Source organism: Alligator mississippiensis, chromosome 1 (assembly GCF_030867095.1).
Source record: "Alligator mississippiensis isolate rAllMis1 chromosome 1, rAllMis1, whole genome shotgun sequence".
NCBI classification, from domain to species: domain Eukaryota; kingdom Metazoa; phylum Chordata; order Crocodylia; family Alligatoridae; genus Alligator; species Alligator mississippiensis.
In genome coordinates this window covers 302,389,174-302,410,481 of record NC_081824.1, presented here as the reverse complement: position 1 = coordinate 302,410,481, position 21,308 = coordinate 302,389,174, and the positions used below count along the sequence as shown (strand labels likewise).

The 21,308-nt window shown below is 45.2% G+C and overlaps 1 protein-coding gene and 1 long non-coding RNA gene across 5 annotated transcripts in view; both read left to right on the top strand.

The window, feature by feature from the left end:
* The first annotated feature begins 816 nt into the window (after positions 1 to 816).
* On the top strand, positions 817 to 11,215 carry LOC109283106 (uncharacterized). Its single transcript, XR_002090164.2, has 3 exons — positions 817 to 1,074; positions 3,681 to 3,798; positions 11,055 to 11,215. It is a non-coding gene; the product is annotated as an uncharacterized LOC109283106 (long non-coding RNA).
* Positions 11,216 to 16,808: 5,593 nt separating this feature from the next.
* The window catches only part of KDM6A (lysine demethylase 6A), a 246,088-nt gene continuing 241,588 nt past the window's right edge, over positions 16,809 to 21,308 (top strand). The window contains exons 1-2 of one of the 4 annotated variants that reach the window (XM_059720782.1): positions 16,809 to 17,097; positions 17,296 to 17,359. In XM_059720782.1, the coding sequence (XP_059576765.1) occupies positions 16,937 to 17,097; positions 17,296 to 17,359 (225 nt within the window). In that variant the 5' untranslated portion in view covers positions 16,809 to 16,936. The remainder of the gene's footprint in view (positions 17,098 to 17,295; positions 17,360 to 21,308) is intronic. The other 3 variants (XM_059720781.1, XM_059720780.1, XM_059720783.1) reach the window with 3 other exon arrangements.

Sequence of the window (21,308 nt, the reverse complement as noted above, 5' to 3'; positions counted from 1 at the left end):
CAAGTCCTGAGAGCTCACCAGAGGACTAGAATGAAGAAAGCTTCTTAGGTATTTCAATATTGTAGCAGAAGATGGATTGTGACTGTATGGAAGCAAAACACACTGATAATGTTGCCAGGTGGATCCCTACAGTGTTAAATTTCAATAGTGCCTGTTTCAGGATTAGCATATATTTGAAGAGCTTCTGTATCATGGTCTTTTATTGGATCTTCCTTGTTTTGGGAACTCCAAAAGGAAATATTTTGAGTAATTAGTCTTCCAGATGGAAGATTCCTATCTTGTATAAAAATGTTCTGACCTGTAGGGAGCAGTCCCTGTGAATAGTGCTCTACCAGGGAAATGCCACATTTTCAGGTGCAATGACTGCAAACTATCTCAAACAGTAGGCAGCTATCAGTGTAACTATAGTGTTGCCTGATCTGATCTTGGATAGTACCCTGGGGACCGGAGAGATGGTTCTCCAAGGCACTGGCAGATGCCAAAAGTGCATGGCAAGATGCGTGATTTTTGGGATCTGGGATAAAATTTGTCAGATCCCAGTTGAAAAACTATGGGCACAGGGAGCTTGGTGTTGGAGACCCTTTCTTAATGCTGCACTTCCTGTGGCACCCTTTCTACTTGCCAACACATGTGGAGCTTGGGGTACTCTGGCAAATTGAAAGCTGCATACAGTGGAACCCAAAATGGGGCTGCTCCACATGTAACTTTAAACTTGCTGGGCAGGTGTAACAGGGAACCCGAGCAGTTACCAGAAAGCAGGCCGGTCCCTTTAAGACTAGAACTTTCCGGGCACAGCATGCTGGCAGGGTAAGGGTTAAAAGCTGTGCCTGGCTGGCTAGTCAAGTGACTGGAATGGGGCAGGCCAGAATTATAAAAACCCTGGGCTTGGAGGCAGTGAAGGATAGCAGCTGAAGGGGAAGAGGGTTGTGCTTAAGAGCTCCATAGAGAGGCTTGGCTGTGGGTCTCGCTGCTGTGAGAGAGGAACTCCTGAGGACTCATAGAGAAGTGATGGTAGCCCCACATGGAGGAGCATAACAGATGGTGGGAAGCAGAAGCAAAGAGCCATGGAAATATGTAAGCTGGCATGTGGCCTTCTTTAATTTTGTTGTTGTGGTTACAGCCCATGGGCTTGCTTTTTATACTTTTGCTGCACTACTGGTGGTTTGTAGATAAGGCTGTAGGGAAGGAGGAGGCCTCATTAGTGCCTTGGGCACAGTCATAAAAGGCCAAGGGCCTTCCTGAGAGAAAATAAGGAAAGGGGGGGGGGGGGGGAATGCTGCTGGGGAAGGTTACCTGTTGCAGCAGGAAAGTCTATCAGCTCCCAGTCACAAGTTCAATTTTTAAAATGCCATACAAACCAGGTACAAAGATGTTCCACATTTGATTTTTGCCCACTAAATGTGGAATATCTTTGTGGCTGGTTTGCCACTTTATGGTGACAAATTGGTTGAATGTGTCACATGTTACCATTTATCATGTTTTTCATGTACATTATTACATGATTAACATGTTAACTGCATCTTCCAGGAACCAAAGAATGAAGAATCTGGCAAGAAATCTGGGTTTAAATCTTGTCTGATACAAAAATCTTTGCACTTCATATTGCTTCTCACAATCGCAGGTTGTTGCAGAGAAGGATAAACCTATTAAGCTTATGCTTGAAGTGTGAGATCTTCTGTAGAAGATTATGCTCCAACTGTTGCCATCCTTAAGAATTAGTCTATCCCAGATAGGCAGGACTTAAAGGCTGTGGATTGTGATCCCACCATTGAACTCCAGTTGTGGATTTTGAATCTACCATTTGAGACCCTATACTGGAATTGCACAGTTGAAGGTGCATAAGAAGTTGGGGTGTATGGGGAAGGGCTTGACCAACTTAACCTAGTCTAACAGTTGCTTGATCAGTTCAAAGTAGTGGGGGATGAGGGGAAGTAGTTCTGAAGATTTCATAAGTCTTTGAACTGTAGCCAGAACTAAGGAGTAGCAAGTTGAATACCTGTTTGGTTCCATCCAGCTTCCATGGGTTGAAAGAGGAAACTGAGGCAGGATTTTGGCCATCCTGTTTTTGTACCTTGATGTGGGAGTATGAGGTGGCACAAGACACATGTAATGTCCTGACAAATACTGGTAGCCAAAAGAGATCTGGTCTCTTACAAGGCATGCGTGGAAATCACTTGCAGATCACATTCTACTGCAATACAGGTATCCTATGTCAAGTTCTAAGTTATCTAGGATCCAGTTTTCTAAACATCAGACCTTATTTTTCCTAGGTTAAATGTTTCAGAAGCCTATTTCTCTTCTCACATTAATGAAAATGAAGAGTGACTTTATTTAAGCTAATGGAGTTAAACTAGTATGTAAAGAAAATCGCCTTGCCCAGTTCAGAACTTGCTTTTACAGCTCTAATTTTCATTACCATTTACCCTGAGGTTAAGGAGATTCCTCCCATTCATAACAGGAGGCTTAATAGTTGTGCTCACGCTTGGGGTTTTTCAATTTAGCAACTATATTATCCTGAAATATTAGCATGTGATTGTAAAGAGACTATATAATAATGATACCTGCTTACTCAACAAAGCTCTATAGCCACAATTCAGCAAAGCACTTCAGCACAGGCTTAACTCTAAGCACAGTCTAACTGACCTCAGTGGAACTGTTTGTTTACACTTAAGCACATGCTTAAGTGCTTTCCTGAACTAGGGCCATACAGAGAAACTGCTGAATTGCTGCTTAATAGGCCTGTGTGAAGCAGCTAGTATTTACTTTGGATTCAGATTCAGCCAATTCAGGGGATAGTGATTCAATTTGGTGATTTGAATTGCTGTCCTGAATTGATTCAACCAAATCAGCCAGTCCCATTTCCCCCCCAGCCTGGCAATGACTGCCCTGCCTGCCCCAACTCCCAGCACTTAAAAAAAAGTCCTGACTCGGTGGGTGCTGCCAGGTGGGGGGGATGATCCCCACTGCCCCATGCTTCATGGAGGGGGGAGTGAGGGTCTGCATGAGCCCCCTGACCCCCCCCCCCAACTGCCTCAGTCCCCATGCATGGCTGCCCCACCCACCGCAGCTCCAGCCCTTTAAGAACCCCCCCAAACCCACAAGACTCACTGTTCCTGCCCAGCAGGGGGGGGGTGGATCCCTGCTGCCCCCCACCATGTGGGGGGCTCTGCATGAGCCCCACAAAGCCCCAAGGCCATTGCAGGAGTGGTGATTCCAGGGTTTTTCTGTGGGGTGTTTGTTTGTTTTTGTTTTTTTTTTTTTTCCTTAAAGGGCTGGGGGTGCATCAGGTGGGGCAGCCATGGGGGGGTTGGGGGAGTGGATGGGGGTTGGGAGAGGCTGGGGGAGCAGGTGGGGGCTGGCAGGGGTCCCCCCATGGTCCCCTTCCCTCTCCTCTGTCCCTAGTATGTATCGGCTCAGAGTTGGCTGCAGCCACCGGGGACTGCTGGAATCATCAAAGCTCTCCAAATGTTTTCGGAAGATTTGGAGAGCTTTGAATAAATTTGGACCTTTTAATTGGTCCCGATTTTGATTTGGATTCGGAGATTCAGCCACCGAATTGGGCTGAATCTCCTCCAAATCGAATCGCTACCTGAAGTTTCGCATAGCCCTAGTGCTTAAATATTCCAAGGCCTATTTATTTGCTTTACTGATACATTTATTTTTGTTACTTTTTACTACAGAGCTACTATGTCTATGGAAGAATACATTTTTCAGTGAGTTATGACTGACTGGAGTTTCTTCAGTGTTGACATGAAAACTAGATAAAGTACCATAAAGCTTGACTTTCAGATTAAAAGGGTGAGTCTGTGGAGCAGTTAATAAGAATTAGTTACAAACTGAATGCATTTAGGTCTGTGCTAATTGAGGCAAAAAACATAGACCCCCATGATGCCAATTTACAGAATCACTTCTTAGACTTTATCTGCACTGTAAAATGAGAACTCCAGCTGTGTGGTTTTTTTTTCCTTGTGGTTTTAATCACAGTTTCAGCACTCTTAATTGTATCCATATATACTTCCAGATAATTCAAATACATGGCAAATTGGTCAATCCTTTATATAGGAGGCTGACATTTGTAATCTACAATTCTTTGATTTCTGGGAACAATCAAGGAGACCAGGGATTCTTTCAGGTTACCTTGAGGAAACTGGAATTCAAATGGAATCCTGGTCTCACTAAGGTCAAGAGCCAAATTCCAGTTGATTTTATTAGAGTCAATATATTACCCTAGATCTCTGCAGTGTTGGACCTCTAAGATGAGACTCCACGACTTCTATGCAGGTAGTATCAAGTGAAGTTAACTTTGAGATTCTTTTCAATCTCTCTCTTAACACTGCTCAAAGTTGTTCTCAAGTTCCCTCTTCTAGCTGAGGGACGGCTCCAAATCAAAACACTGAACAAGCTTCATCTTTGGAAAAGTGTCCATCTAGGCTTATGCCAAATGTCATTTAACTAATAATAGGACAATGACTGTTGATGCTATATGGTTTTCATTAAGACTTCTGGAGATGCTGTGTGATTGTAAACAGGAGAAAGGATGGTCTGGACAACTGTGAATGGAAGGGAAGGCTGTCAGACTGATCACAAATATAATATGAAGATTGTCTCATGGAACCTCCTTTTAAGACATGGCCTATACCAGTTAAGGACTAGCCTTTTTGGCAGACGTACCATAAATTAACTCTGCACCCTCCCTGAATGTCATTCCAAGCCCTCTCCCCTGCTTAATCAGCTGCTCTGCTTTCTGCTTTATCTGCTGTTATGCTGTCTGTCCCTTCCCTCATCTGCTGCATGCTCTATACCGAGGCTGTCTATGCCACTTGTGCTGCAGGTTGGTCATCTCTGACCTACACTATGACAAACCTCTGAGAAGCCCCTAATAGGAACAAATGTTCAAATATTACATGCAGACCAGGCACTGGAAACTTATACATTCAGGTTCTTTATTAACAAGTCAGCTGTTATACTTTGGCTTTGGACAAAGTGGTCTACCTAGCAGGTTAAGCATTACATTAGAAGTAAAGAACTTCTGAATTCTAAACCTTGCTTTGTCAATAAATCACTGCGTGATCTTTGGCAAGAACGTAGCATCCCCATAAGCCTATTTCACAACTGGTGAAATAAGTTCAATGCTATTTATGTCTCTTGAATTGTGCTCACTTTACAGTTTATAAATCTATTGTCAAAAAACTTGCAAAACTCAGGAAGCGCTATTGGTTGGACACTACTGTGACCATTTAATCTGACTTCCTATATAACCAATTCAAACATACATAAGCTTTGCATGCAGCTGTTATGCATCTGATGAAGTGAGCTGTTCTTTTCACAAGCTTATGCATCGCTGATTTAGTTGGCTGAAAAATTTCTGAACTAGGGTACCTTGAAATTCTTTCAAGGGTGCTGCAGGATACCACACAATACACTGTTAGGTGTGTAAACATGATTCATAAGATAAGCTGCATCCACATAAACATGGACTTCTGGTTCCCTGGAGAAAACTAGCAGTGGGACACTTCATGCTGCTGATAGTTGTCCCTGGGGAACACCTGAGTCATGTACCCTCTGCAGCACAGCAAGTTACTCTGGGTGGAGTAGGGGAAGCTGGAGCCAACACTGGACTGGCCCCAGCAGCCTTGCCTGCAGCCTTGGGGCCTCCTGGGGATGCAGCAGCAGTGATCCTGCTGCTCAGAGCTTGGCCGGAAGCTGAAGGGTGGCTCCAGCTGGCCAGGCTCTGGTTTTAAACAGTGTGTGCTGCCCCTGCATGCACTAATCTGCTTTTTTTTTTTTTTTTTTTTTAACCCCTGGATATCCAAGGGTCACCCCCCCCCCCCCCCCCCCCGGCACTGCTTCCTCACAGTGCAAAGAACACCTGAATGTGTGCTACAAGTCTGTGGCACCACATGCTGCATGGTCACACTCATCAGGATGCAGCCATAAATTTCAAATGGGAATCCATTGTGTCAAAAGCATTTAGACCCAAACAAAAGACTTGTTCTAATTTTCTGTAACAAAAAAAATGAGAGAATTTTTAAGAGCTGTCATTTTTCTGAGGGGTGTCAATCAAGGGATACCTTGAATCGGAAAAGACTGAAAATCATTCAGTTAATCTATATGGTGCAACTTTATTCTGTCTTCTGCTTGACTTCAGATTAATATAGCTAATGACTGCCCCTTCCTACATAACACAGGTCACAGGACTTCTCTGAATTAATTCCTGATTAGACTTCACTATCTTTAAGAAAAATATCTCATCTTGGTCCAAACTGCAACCCTAGATAAATTGTTCCAGGTATTAATTGCTTTCACTGTTCTTTATTTCTGAATTAGTTAAATTTCAACTGCTGTCCTTTTGGATGTTGTTATACCTTTGCTTGAAGTTAGACTGAAGAGCTATTATCTTGGTTTGTTTGTTTGTTTGTTTGTTTGTTTGTTTGTTTGTTTGTTTGTTTGTTTGTTTGTTTGTTTGTTTGTTTGTTTGTTTGTTCTGCAAGTAGGTACTTAGACTACAAGCCAATCACCCCTCAGTATTGCCTTGTTAAATTAAACAGATTGAACCCTTCCTTAGGTCCTTCAGTTTAAGATGTGTTTTCTAATCCTTTAATCATTCTCAAAGCTTCTCTTGGAATCCTTTCCAGTTTATTGATAGCCTTCTTAAAGCACGGACACCCACAACAGAACATTCTAGTTGCAGCAAGAGTCCCAAATAACCAAGTCATATAACACTCTTACTCTGATTCAATATTCATGTTTATACATCCAAGGGCTGCTTTGATCCCTTTTGGCAATACTGTTATTCTGAGAGCTTATGGTGAACTGATTACTCACCATGACACCCCCCCCCCCCCCCCCCCCAAGTCTTTTTCAGAGCCACCTTTTCCCAGGATATAATCCTCCTGTATTCTTTGTTCCTAGATATGACTATATTCTTTGCTTGGACCCAATTTACCAAGTGCTTCAGGTCACTCTGTCTTCTGCAATCCTTGCCAGTAAATATTTTATATTTTTCAGTGACCCGAAAAAAAAATTAAATGCTGTAAGGCCAAGATCTGATCCCTTTGGGACAAACTAGAAATAAACTTGTCAATTACAGTTACATTTTAGACTTGTCAATTAGGTAGCCTGTTACCTTACGATGATTTTATGTCATTTGAGTTCATTAGTCAAGAGGTTAAACAGTTCCAATTCAAATGCCTTACTGAAGTCTGTGTATGTTACATCAACACCTTTTATCAATTAAATTTGTAATTGCATTGTGATGGGGTCTATATTTCCCATGCAGCAGGGAAATGATGAACAGGAGCACTGGAGAAACCAATGCCCTGTGGCAGCCAAAGTTTCCTAACTAACCAATCATGAGATGGGTCCTGCACAGAGTAAATAGATAAATTACAAGATTACTCTTGTAATGACTCAATATGGAAAAATAAGACTTGATTTTAAGCTGCTGTGCAATCACCTCTGTGTACACTACACAAACACATGTAAACCAGGACAAAAATATTTTTTGAAATTAAATTAATGAATGTTGTAAATATTCAGGCTTTTTGTTTTTAAGAATATAACTTGGTATCTTTTCTGGTTCTGAGATGGTGAAACCTCTTGCTGAAAGTAGTACTTCTGGGGGCAAGGGGAGGGACTTCTGGTGGTAAAGGTCAGGGTTAGGGGGTGGGACTTCTGGTCACAAGATGGAGACCAGTGGGTGGGGCACCTGTCAAGGTATGGGACTACCCATGCAGTCCTCAACAGCTTGCCAAAACTGGGTAAGCAGCCCTCTACACAAACTAATTGCCCACCCCTAGTTTAGAGCTATGCTCTGACTGGCAGCCAGACACCATTCAGTTGCATTGGTGTTGCTTCTGCTCTGGGAGACCCCCAGGTAAGGCTGCTGAGGCTAGCACAGGCACTGGCCCTAGCCTCCCCTATCCTACCTGGGACAATTTGGTGTGCACTGGAGTGAGTGCACCCTGGGACACACAGCAGTGACATAAACGTGTTGTTATTTGTGCCACAATAAACATGAGCCCCTGCACATGTGCATTTGTCTGGACATGACCTCATTGGGTAAGGGATCTTTTTGGTCCTTGTTTGCCTCATAAGATGTGATACTGGGTTATGAATGACTGTAGCCTTTATCACCCCATAGAGGGGGAGCCCAAGAACTTGGGGTGAAGGAACCCTGAAAAGATTGACAAAGTACCTTAGCTGTAAAACCCATGTTAATTTGCATTAATTATTGCCTTCCTTTTAATTCTTTATTAACCAGGCCCATATCACCTGTTCCATTATTTTGCCTGGATTGATGACAGGCCTATAATCTGGGTCATTCCATTTATACTTTCTAAAAACTAGCACATTAGTTGTGTTTGATGATACTACTGCTTCTACGTAATAATAAATGGCAAAAAAAATGAAAAGGGGAGATGATAGTAATTGTGAGGTAGGAAATGTAAGAGAGAACCAAAGGACACAAGAAGAAACCTATAGGCACTAGTATTAAGGACAGTAAGGTTGGGGTGTTGTTGTGTTTTTTTTTTTTTTTTTTTTTCTAACTATATTTGGAACAAAATGAATCCTACCAATGGTATTAGTCTGTTTAACTACTTCCCCTTCCTCTTTAAAATAGGTTAATCTTTAATCAGTGTGACTTTCTTCAGTTGTGGGATTTCATCTAGCAAAATATTATTAACTATTCCCAATTTTCATTAATTTTTTTCAGTTAAAAAATCTCCCAATTGATTTGTATCATAATTATTTTCAGTTTTGTAAAATTGGGCCTTTTAAAGCACACAGTACATATATTAATAGGTTGGACTTTATTCTGTTTGCAATAAATGCATTTAAGTCGCAATCACTTGTACCTAAGCAACTACAAAGTCTTTAGCTCTGTGATCAATTCTTCTTTATCTATCAAGATAAAAGCACATGCAGAATTCTGCCAGGATGGATGCAACACTTCTTGGTAGGAAATGTTCACTTATAATATTCAGAAATTCCAAGAACATTATAATATTGACAGAATAAGAACCCCAGCACATCACTCAGTGGGAAATCCCCTCATAATACAATGCAGCTTGCTTCCTACCCATTACATCTACATATTTAAGGAAAGAGTTACCCTGCCTTCTATAGTTCAGTTTCATAGCCTGTAGTGGGGTTCCTCTGACAGTCTTCTCCATCAACAACCTTCTGAGTTGCTGGACCTCTTCTATAACTGTGAGGTATCTGTAAGGTACTCATGCCAACATGGAATATCATCAGTGGCCCTTTGCATACTGACTTTGTAACCTATCCCAGAGTCTTGTCTCCAGAAAGACAGCCTGTTGGATTTGTTCCTGGCAGAACTGTGCTTTTATTTTACACAGGCTATGCCTACCCGGTAGGCTTAACAACCCTGGTGGCAACACCCCCAAGCATTCAGTACTAATCCACAGGGTGACTTTGTAGACTAGCAGCACCATAGCTGCTTGTATGTAGCACTTAGGATAAACTAAGTAGCCCATTTGTGCAAACCTGGCTCTCTCTACTTGCAGTTTGCTTGAGTGTAAAATCTCACGGATGGTGAATTTACCATGTAGACATGACCACAGTACAGAATCCATAACAAGGACTGTCTTTCTCCCTTGCTTGGTTAGATAGCTTTTTATAGGTGTATTATATCATCATATGGGATAGATGGGACTGAGCAGCTAGCCAAAGAAATGCCTTGTACAACTCTTCAACCAGAAGAATCTTCAGAGATTATTTACTGCAGCTTCCATTTTTAGGACTTAGATATGTTTCCACTTGTTACCAAGTACAATTCTTTTCTATCCTATTGTCTCTAGTAACAAAGCTTGACCATTCTCATTGGTCTCCAGTTCAGTGGAGTGCTACCTTGCCACTGCAGGGTTAAAATCATTAAATCTCTTCAAGTTTTATATTTCTGTCTCCTAGGTGGCTAGCATGGGTCTTCCCTGAATTTGGAGAGGAGGTGGCTCCTGAATCTAGTTGCCCAAGAAATTATTTTAAGTCTCTTTCTTCAGTTCTAACTACATTTAGAGATACCTTCTGCATTTATTAACTCCAGAAAAAGACTGTGAAAAATAATTAATGACCCACATTCTCAGTTGGCTTAAACTGGCATAGGTCCATTAAAATCAATGGAAGTATGCTAGTTTATATTCACTGAGAATGCAGCTGAATGGCTTTTTAAGTGCTTTGAAACTGTAAAGCATTGCATTAAATGCCAGGTATTGTTTCACTGAATATACTAGCTTGTTTTATCTAATTAGGCAAGATATTAAATTGTATTTATATCTAGATAAAAACTGTTTTAAAATGTACAACACAGTATGCACTTAGTACAGTAAGGAAAATGCCTAAATTAAAATCCATAGTATTGAGTGTTCCCAGAATTCAACCATTTTGTTTGCATGTGAAAAGCAGACTGTTATACAGATGTCACATTTTTTAAACAAGTGGTTTGGGCTGCACGCAAAATGTCTCTGTTTCAGAGATGGACAAAGACTGCCCAACCTTGCAACCCTTGAAGTAAATAAGATTTTTATTATTGACCTCAGTGAGATCAGAAATAGGCTGAACATCTGAGTCTCACTTTTTTTTTTCCTGATCAAATACTTGTCTTAAACTGCACATGTATTATTACTTGAATGTAAAGATTCAAGTGTAAGAGGAAAAGGGTGTGCACCTCAACAGAACCAGTACTAGCAATCAGTAATTTCGTGCTATTTGTATTGCATTAGGACACAAACCCCAAATTCATTCAGAAGCCCACTGTTAAGTGGCATACAGAGAATAAGAGACTTCCCTTGAGCCAGAGGCAACTTTTAAAATTAGAGGCTAAATTAAGTTACAACAACTAAAAATCCTGATTTCAACAGTGAGATACTACAACTGTCTCTACCTTTTTTAGAAGTTGATGATTCATTTGGTAAAAAGGATCCTTTTAGTTCATGTTCTTTTCCCAGGAAATTTTAAACCCACACACCTAAAATAGAATAAAAGAATTTAAAACAACTGTTGTATAATTTGGGACTTTTAAATTTTTTTTGAAGGTATGTTACCTGGGACACACAATCTTGGGAAGTGAAGATTGATTGAGGAAAATAACTTAATATCAAGAAAACAAAAGTGTATCTGCAGAAACACACATGTGCATGCATCTGATATATACCAGCAATCTCCCATGTCTGGATTAAAAAAATCAAGTGACTTACCTTTGCATCATGTATGTATCTAGTAAGGAAAAAATAATGCAGGGTGTGCAGGGGAGAAGGGAACTGATGGGGAAGAGAAATAATATCTAGTTTTGCAAATTTTTGCATGAATCAAAACACATTCGGATGCATTGTTTTTCCTTAGTAACACTTTTTGAGGAATTCATGTAGTCAAGTCTGTTCAGGGTGAAGTGGTGAGGTAGCAGCAAAATTAGGACTTGAGCAGGACCAATATGGTATAAGGATATTTTGTTCCATGTTCCCACTTTATCCTCTAAAAGCTCATCTTTCAATAATGAAATAAAGTTACTACTGATTTACTTCACTGATTTATCAAAGCATGTGAGAAGAGTCACAGAGTTGTGAGGATTTGCTCTATCCACAATACCAAAAATGGGAAGAGAACCACCGCTTAATATTTTTCATTAATCAGAAAGGTGTTAAGGGAATCTGCCATAGCCCAGCATAATACAAGAAGCATATGGAGGAGGGGTAAAGAGACTGGGCATGACTAAATTTTGAATGATCTGCCCAAAACACAGTGAACAGTAGCAGATTAAAGCAGTCTAGTGTCATAAAAATGCCAAGACATACAGGACCTCACCCATAACAGAGCAACAGCTTTCTCCTTTGTACCATTACCAAGCCATCCTACATTTGGAATGGCAGGGAGTTTCCATGTCTTCCTAGGAAGGCAGGGATTGCAAAGATGGAGAATGCTTTCCGACTCTAGCTGCCAAGGTGCATCCCCTTGTGGTGGAATAGAAAGTCAGCTACACTTTTCTCCTTTTGAGCAGAGGCAGGTCTTTTTTGGGATGATGTTGGCAAAACCACTGTTTCAGGCTTTGTGCAGACACTGCTGATTGGTCATGTGCACTTCACATTTTCAAGTTTGTGTTTTTTTGTTTTTGTTTTTTCCTCACAACAACACATTCAAGACATGTACATTTTATTGACAAAAGTGATTCTGATGTGATGCCCAGGCATAGGCTTCTCTAGCATCTATGACACCTGAAACCCTGAAAAAGCAAGGACTCTCCAAGGGGACAAAGCTTTTGTAAGTGGCAGAACTTGGAAAATATTGCTCCTTATTCCCTAATTTGGACCTTAGGCAATAAACAACTGTGCGCATGGGGCTGAGCAAAGTAGGAAACAGTAATATGAAGTGGATGACAGAGATGGGCAGGAAGCCAAATCAAGTGGCACAGCAGCCTAGATGCAGACAAGGGAAGGTTACTTTGAAGGTTGGGTGCTTAGAGCAGCAAGACAAGGACTGGTAAGGGTGGGGTGATATTGGGTGGATGAATGCGATAAGCAGAATGCCCTGATGCTAACAGAGATACTTAAACAATAAAAGGCATTTCTGAAAACACTCTTCAATATCTCTGCCAAGGATATACTGTCATCTAGAATTGGATCCTGCCCTGTTTTTGTGGAACTGACTGCCTGACTCCATGATAATTCCTTTTGATTCAGTGGATCTCTTTTTGGATTAAGAGTACTACTCAGTATACATATAGGAGGAGAAGGCCCTTGAAATTAGATCCTCAAAGGTACTGGATGGTGCAGCACTGGATTTCTAGGCATATTGCTACCTAGCGCAAGCCTTAGCCTAGGAGGTAATTAGGTGCCTAATGAAGTGATGCTCACAAACCAGGTGACCAGAGAACTGCCTAAGCTAGCTAGGACTGAAACACTGAACAAAGCAAAGGGGCTTAAACACATAGCATAACTGTTTTTTTGTGGCTATAAGGAGAAAAAAACCCCATGAACAGACAGTAGCTTAGCTGTTAAAGCAGTCATCCAGGATAGGGTTTCAAGACCCTGTTTTAAATCAGGTGGAAGAAGGAAATGAACATGGGCTTACCAGTTCCCAGGTGCATGTTCTAATGGGTTCAATATTGGCTGTTTTGGTGACAGACACCCCTCCACACCCAACTGTCTTTTTGAGTGAACTGCATTTGTTTTTTTTAAATGGTCCCAGCATACCTTTTGCTTTTTGAACAAGCAGACAAATGCATGCAAAAAAACCTTACTTTGTGGCCTTCAGGTCTCTTACTTCACTTACAATACTGAGCAGCTTGTTAAGAGCCGACACTGCTTCAGTTAAGGGCGTTGCATTTAACAGCCAACAGAAAATTAGGTATCTAACTGGATTGGACAGCAATTGAATAGAGATTGGGGATGTTGATGGCACCAACATGGTGGACTTCAGTTCCTAAAGATGCAAACAGATACAACTTCTCTGAGGATTTGGGCCACAGCGTATGAAGCACCATCTGAGATATCTCCAGCCTGTAGAATGTTCCTCTGAAAAGCCTGACACTGAGAAAACAGGTCAAAAGGGAGCAGTAGACAGCAAGGCTCTCAGAGCACCCCTACAACTGCTCCTCTAATGCAGGGCCTGGCCTCTGAGTCTCCCAGCTTTCCTCCCAGGGGTTTGCAACTGCTGCTTCAGTACATGCAGCTGGCAGAAACCAAACTTTTCCCTGAGCAGACACGGACTAGGACAGAGGTAGCCTTTTCAGCCAGCAGGGCCTCAAGAAAGCAGAGGGCAAATAGGAGAGAAGTACCCTCATATGACACATATTGGACAGGGTTATCTGCCCATTTTAAAAGAAAGGGGACAAAAGCCGCAAGCTACATCAGTGTACATCAGCTGAAGGTCTGGCCCCTAATAATTTTCATAGGGAATAGTCCTAAAACCCTATCAAAAAAACCCCCGGAGCTTCCTGACTGTCCTGAACAATGTCCATGTACTAATTAATTAGATTGTAAAAAGGAAGCACTCAGCAAACTTTTTATTAAAGAATTATTGGGTAACTTGGAGGATTTTAGTTTCTGCCTCCTTCCCTAACTGAAGTAGTATCAACAGTCCAATAAAACAAATCAGAAGCCCACAAAGGAAAAACACCTCATCAAATAAACCCTTGTACAGACCAGGCCTTATTTAAGGCAGAAAACTGACATGGCACAGAACAACCTTGTTTCCATATTTTAATACAGGTATCAAACATACAGCCCATGGGTCAGATCCAGCCTGTGGAGCTGTATGATCCAGTCAGTGGGTCACTGGACTGACCTTACATGCTGGCCCTGGCCCCATGTACGGCATGCAGCATATGGGCTGAACCTGGTGCCATGCACCCTGTATGCAGCACTGCAGGCTGGACCAAGTGCTATATGTGGCATAGAGGGTTTGGGGGACAGACTGCATGGGGCATCCCCAACTGACCTGTGCTGCTTGCAGCACTGGGTCCAGCCTGTGTGTTGTGAGCAGCACATGCTCCATGCTGGTCCTGCATGCATAGAAGTCCTGGGGCCAGCATGTGCTGTATGCAGATAGGGGCCAGCACCATGAATGCTGCACAGTGGGGGGGGGGGGTCAGTCCTGGTCTGGGCCCGCACACCAGCCCAGCAACCCCCATCCAGCCTGTGGGGCTGTACAAGTTTGATACCCCTGTTTTAATGTATTAGGTTTCAAACAAGCTCTGCTTATGCATGTCAAGTTCCAGGAAGGTTGGTTGAGGAGCTTAACTAAACACTGGGTGCTCACACTTCTCTAAGACAGAAGACAGGGTAGGACAGCACATTAGAGCAGCGATTCTCAACCTTTTTAGACTCAACGCACCCCTTGGAAAATGCTAGCTCCTGGCTTTCACTCATTTTTTGACTATGGAAAAATAACAGAGCAAAGAAAGAAATGAGAATCCACTATGGATTCATATTTGTAATTTCTGGGTCTATCTTGTGAATCACAGTTGCACACCATGTGGTACCGCACAACACTTGAAAGGATCTCCAAGTACCTCAGGGTGCTGCAGGGCCCAAGTTGAGAATCATTCACCTTAAAAACTCACTGGGTCAGAAGCATGAGCTTTTGTAAGCAATAGCCTACTCTCAAGAATAACTCTCCTCAGTTGTTCTCTCTGCTATATGGGAAGAAAATTGCAAAAAGTGAGACAAAGATGACCCCTGGCTGAGAGGAAGGAAAGCTAGTTAGCCATGTTAGTTTGAAGTCAGGCAGAAGGCAGGGTAGACATGCACTTTATAGGCCGGAGGTATCAAACTCATCCTGCTCCACAGTCCTGATGAGCAGCACAAGGCCCGTCTGGACCACAGACCCCCTCCCCTTCTCCCAACAAACCGGTGCCGCGTGCAGCCCCTACTCCAGCCCATCCTGGGCCTGTGCTGTGTGCAGCACTCTGAACTTCTCTGAAACCCAGTACCTTAAAACAGGGCATCAAACCCATTCACTACCCCCACAAGGCTTGCTGGGCCAGGCAGGGACCAATCTGCACTGCACAGCACAGCACGTGAGGCAGCCCACATGCAGGACTCGTGCATGCAGGATTGGCATGGGGCACATCACACAAGTCCCAAACCGGGAGGAGGGGGACCGAGCCCCGTGGGGCCTTGGGCTGACACCCCTGTTCCAGATGTACCAGGAGAGCAGGGGCCCTCCCATGCAGTAACCCGCGCTGAAAGCTGGTGCCCTCGGGCAGGTGTTTCGGTCAGTCTCTGGGTGGGCTCTGCCCTGCCCAAGCAGGTCCCTCCCCCCTACGCCCCTCGGAGCCCCGCGAGGGGGGGGGGCGGATGACGTGTGCTGGGGGGGAGCTACGGGCCGCCCCAGCCCGCTTCACGCTTCCCGAACGGGCCACGTGACCACCTCGCGCGGGGGAAGGGGGGGGCGCCGACGTGAGCCCACCTGTCACTCGCACGAGGCCGGGCTCGCGCGGGGACCGGCCGTTGGTCCCACCCGTTCACCCGCGGCGGGCGTCAACCCCGCGCCGGGAAAGGGCCCCAGAGCAGCCCCGCCTAGTGAGTGGGCACAGCGCTTCGCCAACTGCTACGCCTCTGCTTGGCGCCCGGCCAGCCAGTGAGGCCCCCGGGCGCCAGGCACTCCGCTCCGTGGCGCAACCGAGCCCCCCTCAGCCCAGCCCAGCCCCCTTATCTAACCAGCACACCTGAACTGCTGATTGTGGGCAACCGACAAAGCTCCCTGACTGTCAGCCCCCTGAGCCAATAGGGAGCCGGAGCCCTCCTCCGCCCCGCCCCTCCGCTGCCTCTTCAGCCAATGAGGGGACGGCAATGACGGGAGAGCGAGAGAAGAAACGGAGGTGGGGGGAGGGGAGGGGAGGGAGCTTACAGCGCCAACCAAACCCGGAGCGCCCCGCTGGAAGAGCGCTGTGACTGACGTAAGTCAACAAAGGTCACGTGCGGCGCCGAGAGGGTGACGATTGGCTGCGCGGGCGCGGGGCGGGGGGAGGCGGAGTGGGAGTTGGGGGGGTTCACGGCGGCAGCGCGGTGCTCGCGCGGTGACACAATTACCACAACTTTGCGCCGCTGCCAGGGAAGTTTGTGGCGGCCGCGAACACGCCCCCCCCTCCGCCCAGTGCTCACCCCTCGCGGCCGGCCATGTAAACACTCCCTCCGCCGCCTCCCCCAGCCTCCGGCGCGGGGCTCCCTCCCCCCGCCCGCCTCCACCTCCGCCTCCTCCCCCGAGCAGCGGGGCTTCCCCCCGCCTCTCTCCGCCCTCCCCTCCCCTCCCCTCCCCTCCCCGCCCGCCCGCCTCCCCCTCCCTGCCGGCTGTTGTTGTTGTAATAAAAGTTGTGGGGTGCGTGCGCGCGTCGGGCACCCCGCCCCGCCGGGCACTGGGGGGCGTCGGGGCCGGGCGGCGGGGGGGGCCCGCGGCCGCCACCTGACTGCGCTGCGCGCCCATGAAATCGTGCGGAGTGTCGCTCGCCGCCGCCGCCGCCTCTGCCGCTCCTTTCGGGGATGAGGAAAAGAAAATGGCGGCGGGGAAAGCGAGCGGCCCGAGCGACGAGGACTTCGCCAGCCTGACAGCAGACGACAGAGAAGCCCTCTCCGGCCTCGACAGGTACCCGGCTCCCCCGGCCCGGCCCGGCCTGGCTCCCCCCGCCCCAAGTGCGTGTGCTGTGCGGGGAGCGCGGTGCGGCCCGGCTCGGCCCCGCCGCCCGTGCGCTCTCCCCGTGGCAGCGGGCGAGGCCGCGCGGGGGACTCGCACTAACGCGGCGCTTCTCTCTTTCCCTCTCCCCCGCTCCTTCCCCGCCCGCAGCCGCCTCTTCGGCTTTCTGAGGCTTCATGAAGATGGCGCCAGAACGAAGGCCTTGCTGTTAAAGGTAAGCTGGCGGGGGGGGGGCGTAGAGGGGTAGGGGGGCTGCGTGAGGGGGACCGGGGGGCAGCTCCTTTCCCTCGCGTGTGCGTGAATGTGCGTGTGTATACGCGCGTGCCCACCCACACGCGGCAGGGCTGCTCCACGCGTGTGTTTCGTCCTCCCCCCCCCCCGTGGCCGTGCCGCGCTTGGGGGGAGGGGCGCCGCGGCCGTGGCGCGCGAGGGAGCGAACGGCCGCGGCGCTGCTGACGTTGCCCCCCCGCGCGCGGCGCCCGGGGCGGGGGGAGGGGCGGGGAAGGGGGGGTGCCCGCTGCCCGCGTGCGGCCGCCCTGCGCCCGGGAGGGGCCGGGCCGGGCTGTTGGCGTGCGCGGAAAGTTGCTGGCCCTGTCATTGAGTTAAGTAATGGCTGCTCCTACCGGCCCAAGATGGCCGGGCGGGGAGGAGACAGCGCGGGCGGGGGAAGGTAAACAGGGAAAGGAGCCGGGCGGCCCCGGCTCCCGTGGCTCCGCGCCCCGCACCCGCCTTCCTTTCCCTTCCCTTCTACCGCCGCCCGCCCCGCAACCTGTAGCGCGCCCGGCCCTGACAAAGGCTGCGCCTCCCCGGCCGCGCCTGTCACTGGGCTTCTGCAAGGAAGAGACTGGGGAGCCCTGGGCCCGGCCGGACCCTCCTGCCCGCCTCCGGGGCCCCGTGCCTTGGCACCTGACACTTTCTCGAGCGCTGGGGCGCATCCCCTCCCCTCTCTGCATATTCACACGTGTGTGTGAAATTTGGTTTCTCTGTGTGGGTGTGATTTAAAAGGCACTACTCCCCAGCGCCTTGAAAGCAGGTCTCTAGGCCTGTGCTTCTGGCACAGTTACCAAACAAAATGCTGAAACCTTAAAAAAAAAATCAAAATGCTCCTCCTTCCTTTAGTTTCTGTGTTACAGAAGAAGTTTAGGTTTCCCTTGTTCTCCTCCAGTTGTGCAGTTGTTCTTTATAATCAGGGTCTTGGTTTTCCAATAAAGTGGCAAGGCAGCAGAAACCTGATCTTGCAGCCATTTGAATAATATAAATTTTTAATGTATTTGAATTAACTGGTGGGGGGGAAGGAGTTAAAATATTACTGAAAATCACTAACTGGCTTTGAGATGGGGTTTATAGATGCTGTTAAGAAACAAATGTGTGTGTGTGTTTGTGTACACACCTGTGTGTATGTGTACACAGGCACATGCTTGTTATTCCCTATAATATACCGCATTACACTTTCAGTTTGTTTTGTGTAAACAAGAAGTAAAGCTCATTCCCTACTAATGGTGAAGCTTTTGAGTCCTGCTATTTTGAATATCACATTATTGTTATGCAAACTAGTAAGCTGACTTTTTCAAAGCAGATTTCTCCAAAACGGTTAATATGGCTTGCTACACCTTGCATCGATAGGTCCAGACTTCTAGGATAAATAATTAAAAATAAAAGGCGGATGTCTTCATCTTCCACTGAATTTGCCTTGTAAGGTTTTTGGGATTTAGTATCTCAGTAATGTACAAAATACAAGCTAACTGGGGAGAGGGGGAAAAAACTGAAAAAATGATCTCTGAGAGCTGACAACCAAATAATTTATTCTGAGCTGAAAAAAAACCCAAACAAACCCATAATGTTACTATATGGTTCTGAGTATTTGGCAAAAATTTCTTGGCTAATTCTGTTTTCGTTCTGTTCGGAGTCTGAACTGGGTGATACTTCAAGGTTGGATTTTTGTTTGAATTATTGCCATAAGCAAGATACAAAATTAGTGTTCTTTAAAATGAATTACTCTAGGTATAGTTTGTTTCCTACGTGTGAACTTTATTTGATAGACTGTGAAACCTATAATGTATGGGTGGGGTTAGATTATATGGCCTAACACAATTCATTGTAATTTGATAAGATTTTTTTTCTTGCTAAAAGTAACCAACAGTCATAGAGTGGCATCATAACCTGGAATTCTAATGTACTGTTCTTGGAGTTAAAATAATTCAGTTGTCGAATCTCTTCATGAAAAGAACAGTAGCTAACAAAGCTCCTAGAGTCTCTCAAATTGTGAAATCTTACTTGGCTAGTGAATTTTGAACTATGCAAAATGCTAAAAATTGCTTTGTTATGCAGAGGTGCACATTGAAGTATGATATCAAGCTATTTCAGGAGGAATGGTGTTAGGAGGCAAACTTTTTCTTAGTGCCCCTTCACAAAAGGAGAATGTCATCGCAAACACACCTTTTGTCAAGGGGGAGTGCAGTATGGCCATCACCCCTTCAAGCTCCCTTGGTTCAAGTAAAGAGGGCAGAATTGGAGTCCTTTCCCTGCCTTACTCGCTTTGTTTTTTACCTTGGGGATGGGGAAGCAGGAGGGTTAATAAGGAAGCAGTTCTGTGCTCTGTTTGGTACAGGGACTTTTCCCTTGTCTCTCTGAACATCTATGGAACAGTGGGGTTATTGTATGGCCCTAAATTTATGCTTTGTGTAGGATGATAGTAGAGATGTGCATCCTGTAAAGTATTAGGAGCTTCATTTTGAGTCCTGCCTTCAGGTTTAACAAAGTAGAGAGGTGTACACATCCAGAAATCAGGCCCATCTGCCTTTTGTGGCATATAGAAAGTCTAGGTTTTTGTCCATGGCTCAGCGAATTGTGTGCTTGATAAGATGGAGGAAATCAAATCATTATGTGATTGTGTGTGTTGTTTGACACACACGTGAAGATTTTCTGCTTTATAAGATTTCACTTTTAATTCTGCAAAAAACAAAGTCTGAAGGTTATGGTTAGAGAGTTGTGCTCTCAATGTTTGTGCAAGTAGTCTGATTTTCTGGGGAGTTGGGGAAGGAGAATTACATTTGTATTGGAATTCTGATGTTTCCAGTTGTGGTTGCATCACACGCCCCCCTAACTGATCAGAAGGTAAGATGAAGTTAAAAGACACTCTTTAATATCTCTCTCAGACTCTTATTATGGTTGAGTGTGTTCTCTTTCTGTTTTTCCTCCTCTTCCTCCTCCTCCTCCCTGGAAGTGAAGGCTAGAAATTTGCTTGGAGGAGAGGAGTAGCAGAGTTTTTGCAGTGCCGGAACTAGATTGCAGGGAAGGGTTTTTTTTTTTTTTTTTTATGGTTCTTGTGGTATTTAGTCAGAGTTGACATTTATTTTGTGTGAAAAATCTTCATGTAAGAAGCTATAATTGTTTGTTTTTTATACTGCATTAGGATGATGTGGCTTATGTAATTTATTGGGTTCAACATGCTTGTTGCTAACTGTTGTTCCTTGAGCTTAATTGGTCTGTGATATGCTATAGTTAAAAAGGAGGGTAGATAGTGGTATGTATTATACCTGTCTGAGACTCCATGTCAATTTTCATGGTTTTGCAGCCTCTTGCCTTTCCCCCACCCTGCTATAAAAAGACAGTGCCTCTTCCTTGCCGTACAAAGGCCATAGACAAATGGGGAAAATTAACTAGTTGTTTATTTCCAGGTCTGACAAATGCAGAAAATAAATAGATGGAAAATATTCTTTAATTGTCTCATTATTGCAGTTTTGGGTGTCACTTGTAGCGATACGTTTTTAAAATGGTTTAGGCCAATGTGAACTAGGTTGACTTTGGCCTTGTAATGCTGACTTAATTTTCTGCTAAACACAATTCACTGTTCTTATTTGATTATACCAGAGAGCCTGAAATGTAAGAAGAAAACATCTGGTGTAGTAAAGGGATTTTTTGTCTGAAAACCTTTTGGTTTCAATGTGGTTTTGTCAAAATGTAGAAATACTGATTTAGAAATAATTACAATGCTTGTCTATAACAATGGCAGTACTGAGAGCTGGGGAACCAGGGTGTTGCTATCACGAGACTCGTGGTATAATATTAGAGAAGGTGGATAGCTTTCTCCGTTTTTCTAAAATATTTCTCAGCTGTTGCCTTCTAGAGCATTGCAGTATATTTTATGCTTTTTTGATTAATGT